This window comes from Gavialis gangeticus, unplaced genomic scaffold, assembly GCF_001723915.1.
Source record: "Gavialis gangeticus isolate Ggan-Ray unplaced genomic scaffold, GavGan_comp1, whole genome shotgun sequence".
Lineage (NCBI taxonomy): Eukaryota > Metazoa > Chordata > Crocodylia > Gavialidae > Gavialis > Gavialis gangeticus.
Window position 1 is genome coordinate 14,850,034 of NW_017729003.1, and position 12,249 is coordinate 14,862,282.

Below are 12,249 nucleotides of genomic sequence, written 5' to 3' on the forward strand. Positions count from 1 at the left end.
GCAGTGGGGAAGGTGTGGGGGGCACACTGGGCCTGGCCTGGCCCCAAAATGGAGGGTATGGTGGGGCATGTTGGGCCCGGCCCAGACCAGCCCAGCCCAGCCCAGAAAAAGCAGTGGGGGGAGAGGTGGGCCCAACTCTGCAATGGCAGTGGGGGGGCCAGGCCCGGCCCAGCCCCGCAGTGGAGTTGGGGATAGGGGGAGCGCTCCCCCTCTGCTCTGTGGACGAAGCGGTGGCGCAAGGGGGGGAGAACAGCATTGAGGCCTCCGCAGTGAGGGGGAGGGTGGGGAACAGGGATCGGCCCGAATGGGGTGTGGGGCTGCTTGAGGGGAGCGGGGCACAGGGCCAGACACTGGGCTCTGTCTGCGCTGGCCTACTGGGTGGGGGCAAGGGTGGGGGGAGCAAGCCTGACCCTGGGCCTCTGTCCCCACCTGCCCTAACAGGTGCTGGAGTGGATGTGCCAGCAGCGCTGGCTCTGCCCCCCCTGCAGGAAGGCCAGCACTGTTGCCCTAGCCCCACAACCTTGCAGAGGGTGATCATGGAGGGGACAGAGGTGGGGCAGGGCCAGCAGTGCTGGCCCTGTCCCCCCTGCTCCCTGCAGAGTGCCAAAATGGAGAGGACGGGGGGGGACAAGGCGAGCACCACTGGCCATGGCCCTCCTCGCGCTGCAGGCAGCAGTGATGGAGCGGACAGGGGGCAGGGCCAGCAGACAGAGGAGGAGAGGCAGCCTGGCCCCGGATCCAAGCAGCACGGGAGAGAGGGGGAGTGGACCCTGCCCCAAAGGTCGGGGGGGGGGCTGGATGCAGGCCTCTGCCACCACCCCACCTCACCCCCCCCCATCATTCTTGGTAGGCATTTTACTAGTATAATAATAATAATCTGATCTTGTGCGTGAGACACAGTCTACTTATAGTTAGGGATCTACTTAAAGAGTGCTGAGGTGAAGGAGAATTTGCAGGCTGCTTGCAATTCCCAACACCATTTTGCCCAGCGGCTTTGCCTCTCGCCGTTCATTAGCCAAGAGGGCTGCCTTTCATTTGCCCCTCTGTCCCTCACTGCTGATTGGTGGAGAGGGGCAGGACTACACAAAATGTAGCCCTTTTGGCCAATCGATGATTGAGGGAGCAGCTGCCATCTTGGCTGCTCCCCTTCATGCCTGCAGCTCCCTCCCCACCAGCAGGCTGTAAGGCTGAGCTACAGCGGCCACTGCCTCCCATCAGGGAGCCAGTATTTTATTTTTAGTAATTTTTTTCCCCCCTGCCAATTCCATGCAAATGGTGCAAACTGCTGCTTTTCATGGTTTCCATGAAAATTGCGAAATGAGAATTTGAGTAGGTCCCTGGCCTATAGTGCACAATGGCAACATCTCAAGAAACCACTGTTGCTGTTGAGCAAATGAAGGCTTTTAGGGTGACTTTTATTTTTTGCTATTAATGTTATACTCAGACATTTTAGATAATTATTTGCAATGTTGTGTGGCATCAGCTTTTGTCCCATCTATAGTATTTGTTGTTATATAAAAGGAGTTTAGACTGCAGCTTTTTGTAATAAAAGGAAGCTGCTTCCTTGTATTTTCATAGGATTTCTATTATGAATATTTTCACATACTTAAGAGACCTGTATTTTAAGTGCATAGGAAAATGTTTGCTAAAATACATTTCCTTCTCACTTCAGAAATGTACAGATTTCTGCAATTTTGGACCAAAAGAATTATGTTGAGGAACTAAATCGACAACTAAAGTAAGTATTTAATGAGGTATGCATATCAGCCTAGATTTTTTTCCAGTTTAAAATGAATCCTTTTCCCTTTATTCCCAACCCTGTTGAGGCAGGTGGAAATCACAGGGGAGAAAATAAAAATGTTTTCCAGCATAAACTGAGGATGTGGAGCGATTGCCAAAGAGATGTAATTTTTAGGGGAGACTGAAAAGCAGAAGATTCATATCTCACAGTTCCTTTATCTGATGGCTAGACTCCTTATCCTTTCATTTGGGGAACAAAAAACAGAGAACGGATGAGGAATGACAGTGTTTTTGCAACTTTTTGCAATTTAAGGTTCTGCAGAAACTATTCAGAGGGGTATTTAATCTTTCAGTGTGGGTTGTATTGTTACATCTATATGCAGGTTTTACAAAAATGTCCCTCTTCCTGTCCGTCTGTCTGTCTCTCTGTCTACAGATATCTATCGATCTATCGATCAGTATATAGCTGTAGAGATGTATATATTTATATATATACAGGTCTGCTTTAACAGCCCTGTGATATGACAAGTCCAGTTCACTTGACAGTTCCTAACACACACATTGTTACACCATCCATGTCCTGTTACAGTAACCAAACCCACATGCCTGTCACTATCTCTTTACCCATTACAATCATGCTGAACTGCTTCCGATCCCTCTACTTCCTCCTCCCTTTCCCAGTCCTTACCCTCTCTCTGATTCTTGTCCCAGTCCTCAGTCTACAGTGACAGCGTTGCCCTCTTTTTCCCTGTCGTCTTCATTGCTCACCCCTTCTTTGTGAGTTTCCTCACTTTGCATTAGTCCTCTCCCCCATTATGAGGCAGTTTGAGCTTTAAAGGGCAAGCTTGTTTGGCAACCAGGGAATTATTGTCTTACCCTACGGTCAGTAAATACTACATGCTGTAGAAGCCTAGCCCTGCTCTGCAGAAGTGAAGTCATTCTGCCCACAGAGGGAGAGTTTCTTTGCCACAGGGGAGCATTAAGTGCAGGGGCACCCAGTTTTGCTGCAGAACTTTGCAGGATGTAACACACTCTACTTAGTCTAATAGCACAGGAGAGGGGTTAGGTGGCATAAATAGATGCTTGATTGATTAATTGCTTTTGTCTGAATAATAGTGTAACCTGCCTTAAATAGGTGTTAATGGGGTGGCACAGGCTGACTCCAGCGTTCTGGACAAAATGGTGGACATTGGGTGGAAGTGTGGGGCTTTGTACAAGAGCAGATCAGTTGGAAGGGACAGAGTTCTACAGAGCCTTGAAGATGAGAACAAAAATGTTGAAAAGTATGTGATTGTAAAGATGGATCCAGAGGAGGGATTTTCGGAAGGATACAATATAGAGAGAACAATTTGGAAAGAGGTGGTTTTACTACTTTGTTGGCTACAAGCTGAAGTATCCCCTGGCCTGGCTAGTACTTGCACATGCTCAGAAGGGCAGTAGGTTCCAGGGTTTGTGAACTTTTGAACTGTCCTGACATAAGCTTATATATAAGCTAACGATGTAATGAACATTTAGGCACCCACCATTCTTTCACAGGGCTGATCTCTAGGAATATTAACACCCTCATTTGAATAATTAGAGATCATGGTTCAACAACTTGGATGAGTTTTAGAATGGAAAATGGAGGCAAAGGAAGAAAGTCTTGGCAGGAAAGATGGGGAAGTGCTAAGTATTTGGACCAAAGTTTTATTAATGTAACGAAGAAGAGGATGAGAAAAAATGAGAGGGTCCAGAGGAGGGCCACTCGCATGGTCAGGGGGCAGCAGGGCAGGCCCTATGAGGAGAGGCTGTGGGACCTGAACCTGTTCAGCCTCCTCAAGAGAAGGCTGAGAGGGGATCTGGTGACCCTCTATAAACTTACCAAGGGGAACCAGAGGGGAAAGGGAGAGTCCCTGTTCCCCTGAGCACCACCAGGAGTAAGTAGGAATAATGGCCACAAGTTGACTGAGAGTAGGTTCAGGCTAGACATCAGGAAGTACTACTTCGCAGTCAGGGTGGCTAGGATCTGGAACCAACTTCCAAGGGAAGTGGTGCTTGCTTCTACCCTGGGGTCTTCAAAAGGAGGCTAGATAGACACCTTGCCAGGGTTGTTTGACTCCAGCATTCTTTCCTGCCGTGGCAGGGGTTCAGACTTGATGATCTGCTCAGGTCCCTTCCGACCCTACCAACTGTGAAACTATGAAAAATTGGAAAAGTGGTAACATTTGTACACAGAAATGGTTGTGAAGCATGAAGGAGAGGAAAGAGTCAAAGGTGACACCCGGGTGGTATGACAGGGATGGTGACACCACTGTTAACTGGGGCAGGAGTTGGAAAGAACACACACGTGTTCAGCAGAGAAAGCTAATTTATGACATTTTTAGCAACAGTTCTCCAGCAGAATAATCATAATAGACCTGTTGATGGTTGCCAATACTCTTGTTATAAATACTTTTTTGTGTTTGTTAATACGAGTTTTGATGTAATTTTAAATGATTATTTCTTTATTACTTTCAGTAGCACAGTCAGCAGTCTTCATGCAAGAGTGGATTCATTAGAGAAGTCGAACACTAAACTTATTGAAGAGGTATCGTTTCTTAGTAATACTGACATTAGACCAACTTTTTTTTATTGCTGTAGGTTGTTGCCTTTAGTGCTCAAAAAAGTGATTGTGCACTTTCTCTTTTCTACCCCTTTTTAGTTAGCAATAGCCAAAAACAATATTATTAAACTTCAGGAAGAAAATCATCAGCTAAGAAGTGAAAATACACTTATTTTAATGAAAACACAGCATCATCTAGAGGTATGTGAGTTGTATATAATTAGGAGTAGCCTGGCTTGTTATGTTTGTATGTTGGCACTATACCTGTGCAAATACTTGAACTGCCTTTAAAACAATAATATTAAGGGGGTAAGCTTACATGATTTGTTGAGCTTTTCTAAGGAGACATATTTGGATGTAAAATGTTGTAGGAATCAACTTCATTTTTTACTATTATGAACAATATAAGATTTGTCTTACATTTTGTATTTGATGTTTTATTTAGATTTTATGGACTAAATCTTTCTGCGAAGTGGGTGCATCTACACAAGACGCTTACTGGGCAGTAGCCTAATAACACTGTGTAGTAGGGTGCTGATCAGAAACCGTGCTAATAAGCAACTGCACGGTGTTATTAGACTACTGCGCAGTAACCATCACAAAAAAACTGCACCAGCATTACTAAGCAGTAACTGTAATTACTGTGCATTTAGTTTAGTACTTAATTAAGGAAGTACTAAACTAAATGCTCAGTAACTACTGAACGTTAATGAATGAACATGTAGATGTGTCTGGTGTGAAGCAAGTTTTTTGAGAGCCTTGTCAGATAGTTATTTCTCTGTTTTTTGACAAGAGTGCTCAAAAGCCCCCATGGCTCACCAAAGGCATTCAGGAACATTGGAAAGCTAAAAAGGAGGTGTGCACCTGGTGGAAGGGAGGGGCTATCACCAAAGAGGATTATATCTCCCTTGCTTTGGACTGTAGGGGGGCTGTTAGGAAGGCTAAGGCGGAGACAGAACTAGGACTAGCGACCAGGTCAAAGATAACAAGAAGCCCTTTTTTTAATACATAGGGAGTTAAAAGAAGGCACTGGGTAACGTGGGGCCCCTGCAGGACATGCTTGGCAATCTGGTGGTTTTACCAGACGAGAAAGCTGACCTCTTTAACAAATTCTTTGCCTCCATTTTTCTGAGCAGGGACCAGGACATCCTCCCCACTAGGATTCTGGAGAGGCACTGCTAAGCCCAGGGTCAGAGAGGACCTAGTTAGGGAACTTCTGGTGGGGCTGGATGTATTTCAATCAGTAGGTCCAGATGCTCTCCACCCCAGGGTGCTGAGGGAATTGGCAGGGGTCATTGCGGGACCCCTGGCATGGCTTTATGAGCACTTGTGGTGCTCTGGTCAGGTGCCAGAGGACTGGAAAAGGGCCAATATGGTCCCCATTTTCAAAAAAGGGGGAAAAGAGGACTTGGGTAACTATAGGCCCGTTAGTCGTACCTCAGTCCTGGGGAAGCTCTTTGAGAAAATTATCCAGGAGCACATCTGTGAGGAACCAGCAGGGGAGATTATGCTCAGGGGCAGCCAATATGGGTTCATTAGAGGCAGGTCCTGTCAGACCAATCAGGTTGCCTTCTACGACCAGGTCACAAAATCCTTGGATGCAGGTGTTGCGGTGGACATAGTCCTCCTGGACTTTAGGAAGGCCTTCAACACCGTGTCTCACCCCATTCTCATTAAAAAATTAGGCGACTGTGGTGTTGATGCCTACACAGTCAGATGGGTCGCAAATTGGCTGGAGGGTCGCACTCAGAGTGGTGGTGGACGGGTCATTTTCGATCTGGAGGGGTGTGGACAGTGGGGTCCCCCAGGGTTCGGTCCTCGGGCCTGCACTGTTCAACATCTTCATCAGTGACTTGGATGAGGGGGTGAAAAGCACATTGTTCAGATTTGCAGATGACACTAAGATGTGGGGAGAAATGGGCACGCTACAAGAGAGGGACAGGCTACAACTAGATCTGAACAAGTTACAGGGGTGGGCGGATGAGAATAGGATAAGTTTCAATACCGATAAGTGCAAGGTACTGCACCTAGAGAGGAAGAACCAGCACCATACCTACAGGCTGGGGAACTCCCTTCTCATTATCACAGAGGCAGAAAAGGATCCTGGAGTCGTCATTGATTCCAAGATGAACATGGGCCGCCAGTGTGAGGACATGGTCAGTAAGGATAACTGCACCTTGTCATGCATCCACAGATGCATCGTGAGCAGGTCCAAGGAGGTGATCCTCCCCCTCTATGCAGCACTGGTCAGGCCGCAGTTGGAGTACTGCATCCAGTTCTGGGTGCTGCACTTCAGGAGGGATGTGGACAGCATTGAGAGAGTCCAAAGGAGGGCCACTCGCATGATCATGGGGCGGCAGGGCAGGCCCTATGAGGAGAGGCTATGGAACCTGAATCTGTTCAGTCTCCACAATAGAAGGCTGAGAGGGGACCTGGTGGCTGTCTATAAACTTGCCAAGGGAGACCAGCAGGCAATGGGAGAGTCCCTGTTCCAGCGAGCACTACCAGGAGTAACAAGGAATAATGGCCACAAGTTGACTGAGAGTAGGTTCAGGCTAGACATCGGGAAGCACTACTTCGCAGTCAGGGCGGCTAGGATCTGGAACCAACGTCCAAGGGAAATGGTGCTTGCTTCTACCCTGGGGGTCTTCAAAAGGAGGCTAGATAATCACCTAGCTGGGGTCGTTTGACCCCAGCATTCTTTCCTACCCATGGGAGGGTTCGGACTTAATCTGTTCAGGTCCCTTTCGACCCTACCAGCTATGAAACTATGACAAACAGATTATTTATTTTGGGTTACTTCATTATCTAAACTGAAAGCCCTTAACTTCAGGTTATTGAAAAAACTGTTTTTCAGAATAATCTTGAGACTGTGATAACAATTAACTACCTGAATAGGCTTTACTGGATACTTGGTAATTTGTGTATGTATTTAAGGGTTAGACAGGCTTGATAAAGTATATTGTGCCACTACTCTCATAGACTCTGATTCAGCAACCTACTTAAGCATGTGTCTAACTTTAAGCATGTGAAGGGCTCAGTGCAGTCATTGAGACGAGTTGCATGCTTCAAGTTAGGTATGTGCTTAAGTAGGCTGTTAAATGAGGACCCTATTATGTTACAGTGTAAATGCAGGGCTTTTGATTTTGCAGTCCTAACTTTCTTCATGTAATTTTCAGTTCTCTTATGAATTCTTACGCATATGCATACTCCCACTGTGGGTGTGCATGTACCTCAAGCACTTGAGCTCGGACACTCCGTGCCCTAGCAGGACGTGTACTATGGACAGGCATGCTTCCTGTTTCTCAGTTCGTCTAAACCACCTGGGCTCAAGTTGCAGTGTATGTGGTCTATTCCAACTGTATTTGCCTTTTGAAAAACCTTCTGTCTTCACCTTAGTTTTAACTTGCCCTTTTGAGTACCCTTGAACAATGGTTGTCAACCCAGCTCTAATCCAGTACAGGCCAGGTGATGTCAGTAGTACAGCAGTGGCGGGGGACTTTCCCTGTACCTGCACCAGGGCCAGACAGCTGGGAGCTGCTTCAGTTGGCTTCCGCACTCCCCATCTGGGATTTGGGCACAGCTTCTAGCCAGTCAGAAGCTGCATCTGCATCACTGCTGGCCCCTCTTCCCTGCCTTCCAACTGCAGCACAGTTTCCCACTGGATAGAAACTGCACTTGTGCTACAGCTAGGGAGCAGGGAACTGGGGGAAGCAGCAGTGTGGGTGCAGCTTCCAGCTGCCCAGCTCTAGTGCAGCTCCTTGCTGCCTGGCCCTGGCACAGGCAAAGCCCACCATTCTGTGGGCTGTATGTTGCTGACCCCTGCCCTTGAAAATTAGCTTTTCACCTCTTCTCTGTTCTCTCTCTGAGGCCTTTCTCATCCCTTGGTCAGGGAGACTCTTATATACCTTTCTTTCTATTCCGTTAATTCTTTGCGTGCTGTGCTGCAAGAGAAGGCAGAACTCTGCATGCCTGGTTTTGCTGGCTCCCAATCTTGCTTTGGATTTTGGAGAGAAGCCCTAGGATTCTCCTTTGGCTCTTAGACCTGCTTACCAAAATGGAGGGAGGATGGTCCACTTGGACATAAACATCCTTTGCCTCACAGCATGGATTCTAGATAACTCTCGGGGTAGAGCTGGCCTTCTTTACCTGAGACCTTCTCCTCTGTATCATAAAAGAGTAGATTAGAACAGTAAAGCTCAGTCTTTTAGAGTGGTGGGCTCAGTGCTTGTGGTCTGGCTGCACTGTGAGCCACCTCTCCCCTCCAGTAAGAGATGGAGGGAGGTAGTTGGCTGCCAATGTCAGAAGGAGGGGAAGAAGAGGGAGAGAGGAATAGCCCAGATGGCTTCCCTGGTACCCCTAGGAATGGTTCCACACCTGATATTTGCAGAGAGACCACCTGGGGCTCCATATATATCTTTTTAAGTGCTGTGCCACTGTGGAAGCTCTGGAGTTGATGCTGTCTGGTAAAACAAAATGCAGTTCTTTTTCAGACAACATGTAATTAACTTGAGGAACTCACAGGATGTTGTGGAGGCTGATAATTTAACCAAGTTCAAAAGGAGATTGGACTAATCTGTGAGTGATAGGTCTATCAAAATATATAGGCATAGGGTTAGGGATGCAGGCTAAAGATTAGGACTTCAAAAACCTCTGAATGCTGGAAGCTATAATGGAAGAGGGCAGGAGACGCATCAGTTTGGATAAGCCCTGTGCAAATACCCTTCCCTTTCGCTTCCAGTCTGATTAACAGATTCATAGATTGTAAGGGGCTGGAAAGGACCTTGCAAGATCCTTGGGTCCAGCTTTCGATGATGCCATTGTGAGATATAGGATACTGGCCTAGATGGACCTGTGGTCTGACCCAGAATGGCATTTTGTATCTTCTTATAAACAGTCCTTTGCCTAGGACTTTGAGTCCCACCCCAAGTGGTCTGGGCACTGGACTTATCCACAGTGGGAATGTGCATGGGAACAATAACTCAAAAAAGAAAGAAAAAATACTTACCAGGATCTGGAGCTCTTTGAAACATGTTATCCATATCCTGCCCTCAGTCCCCTCTTCTTGGGATTGTGTGGTTGAGAGGAAACTGAGGAGCAGGAGCATGCATTGCCCTTTATGCCTTCACCAGGGAGCACGTCAGGAGACATGACGTGTGTAGTTTATAGCTACTTCTAGGACAAAAAATCTCCAAGCTCAAGTGCCTGAGGCGTATATACACTTGTAGTGAGAATGTGAATATGAACAATACATCTCTAAAGTCCAGTTACTGGTAACTGAATTATTTCAAAGCTAATTAACACATAACACAGATAATGGCATATTTGTTCAGTGTTTTGTGTCGTGCTTATGCTATTTGCTGTGAATTTAAGTAACTTTTTTCTCCATAAATTTTAACAATTAAAAGAGGATATGTCTTTCATTTCTTCATAGGCAACTAAAGTGGATGTGGAGGCAGAGCTTCAAACGTACAAACATTCCAGGCAAGGGCTGGATGAAATGTACAATGAAGCACGCAGACAACTTAGAGAAGAATCTCAACTACGACAAGTGAGTATAATGTGAAAGTGTTAAGTAAGTCTTGAAAAGACCTATACTTACTGTCACTAATGAATTTTGATTATTTCTAGCTTTACATTTTTTCTCCCAGTGGGTATATGTTGCCACTGATCCACTGCTGTTTCCTTTAACGTCATCTAACCCTTATTTCATGTTTTATAATACTTGGGGCCATTTTGTTAATATATCTTTAAAAGTGGTGTCACTAAATTATATTTGGGGAGAATGTAGATTTTATGTAAATATTGTATTGGTTTATTGCAGCTATGATTATTTCAAATGGTTGGCTATCAGCATGGTAAGTCGTTTTTCTCTGTGTATGTGCATTCACCACTTTTGGCAAACACGGAAATACTTTTTAATATTATTTAATATTAATATTGAAAATGTGACTATGTATAAGAAAACAGGAAAATAGGCTAATAGTACTGCATAACATGGTATTTTTAGGTGAAAATGAGCACAAGTTGCCAAATGCGTGACTGAGTTTAATGTTGACATAATGAATATTAATGAAGATTTATTTTCCAAGTTTACAGAGAAGGTTAGCGATATGTGATGGTAAAATATCCAGCACTTCAACAGTTATATTGTTCACTCTTATTGTTGCAGAATTGTTTCCCAGTTCTTCGTTGACAGCATATGTTATATATGTTTGTGCAATTTGTAGGATATAGAGAATGAGCTAATGGTTCAAGTTAGTATGAAGCATGAGATAGAACTTGCAATGAAGTTGCTGGAGAAAGACATTCATGAGAAACAAGATACCCTGATAGGCCTCCGACAACAGCTAGATGAAGTTAAAGCAATTAACATGGAAATGTACCAAAAATTGCAGGTAAAGGCACATTCTTAAATAAATTAGATTCTCTGAAGTGGAATTGGAAGGTTTATAGGGAATTTGGGATAGTGCATACTACTTTTCTTCCCATAACATTTGAAACATAAAAAATACATTATTTTAATTGTACCCTTTTTAGTTGTTTAAGCTCTGTTGTCTTCTTTGCTTCACTCCTTGCTGCTTTTCGGCTTGGCTTCCTGCTTCAGAAAATATTTCTGCTTCCTAAAGTTCGCTGCATTCATATAAAATAAGTTTTATGACAAACACTTAAAAATACTATGGTGATGGAGAACTAGAGTACAGGTGATCAACATGAAAATGTATGAAGGGAGAATGAGATCATATCTGGAGTTCTGCACACTCTTGTGCATGTTCTTACAGAAAAAAAACAATGAAGAAATTGTAAAAGGTAGCTTGGGGTAGTACATATGTAAAGTAGAGGAGCAGGTTTGAGGGTTATATTAAGCAGAGCAATTTGGATAATTAGGGTTGATTGGAGTTGAAGATGCCATTTTGCCCTTTCCAGGATTGAACCAATAAAGAACTGAGTGGACTAAAGCTAGTTCATGTAGATGTTGCTATCAGATCTGAATTTTAGTAGTCCGGCAAAAAGAAAACAGTATTTAAAAGAGAAAAGCCATACTGAACAATATACATTATTTAATAATGTACACACCTGTAAAACCCAGTAGAAGACAAATACATTTAATAAAATTTTGTTATCTGTAATTTTTTATTGACTATTGCTTTATGTTTTGGATGGAAATATTTAAAAAACAGATTATCAAACCAACACCAAAGTCATCTTTATATATTTTTCTTACGAGATTACACAGTATAACTGTGAAATGTTAGTTTCATATAAAACCTATATATTATTAATCTCACTTTAAAACAGGTTTCTGAAGATGCCATGAAAGAAAAGAATGAAATAATTGGTCGATTAGAGGATAAGACCAATCAAATTACTGCAACTATGAAACAGCTTGAACAAAGGTACAGCGTTCATCTCTCTCTTATTCAGTTTTCCTCGTTCATTTCTCCTTCCCTTTCCCTTACCATTCCAACACAGCTGCCTTTCAGTAGACATGTTTAATGGAACATTTCTGAAGTTTCAACTAGTGATTTGCCATTGATTTTCAGACAAGTAGAATTACTGTTAAATACAGCCACAAACCCATTCTCTTTTTCCATCTCTGGGTCCTGGAATTCAGCAGTTACACCCAAAGTTGTTCTGTTCAGCACCAGATGCAATGATGTCCACTCCAAAATTCTGTCTTAATGTTTAGTTGTGTTTTGTATTTGAATGCTATTCCAAGTTTCTGACTCAATAAAGCTTTTAAACATGCAATTAACTTCAAGCAAGCTTACTTTCATGTTTCAAGTTAAATGCATGTGTTAAGTACCTTCATGAACTGTAGGACCTAGTGCGCTAAGATTCTGAAACTTTCTTTAATTGCTCTGGAAACTCCCTTACACACACACACACACACACACACACACACACACACACACACACACACACAC

General features: G+C 44.2%; 1 protein-coding gene across 5 annotated transcripts in view; it reads left to right on the plus strand.

The window, feature by feature from the left end:
* RUFY2 (RUN and FYVE domain containing 2) overlaps positions 1–12,249 on the plus strand; it is a 60,349-nt gene that overhangs the window by 21,034 nt on the left and 27,066 nt on the right. For 3 of the 5 annotated variants that reach the window (XM_019507865.1, XM_019507862.1, XM_019507866.1), the window contains exons 7-12: positions 1,673–1,738; positions 4,237–4,306; positions 4,421–4,522; positions 9,756–9,872; positions 10,552–10,719; positions 11,621–11,718. In XM_019507865.1, the coding sequence (XP_019363410.1) occupies positions 1,673–1,738; positions 4,237–4,306; positions 4,421–4,522; positions 9,756–9,872; positions 10,552–10,719; positions 11,621–11,718 (621 nt within the window). The remainder of the gene's footprint in view (positions 1–1,672; positions 1,739–4,236; positions 4,307–4,420; positions 4,523–9,755; positions 9,873–10,551; positions 10,720–11,620; positions 11,719–12,249) is intronic. The other 2 variants (XM_019507863.1, XM_019507864.1) reach the window with 2 other exon arrangements.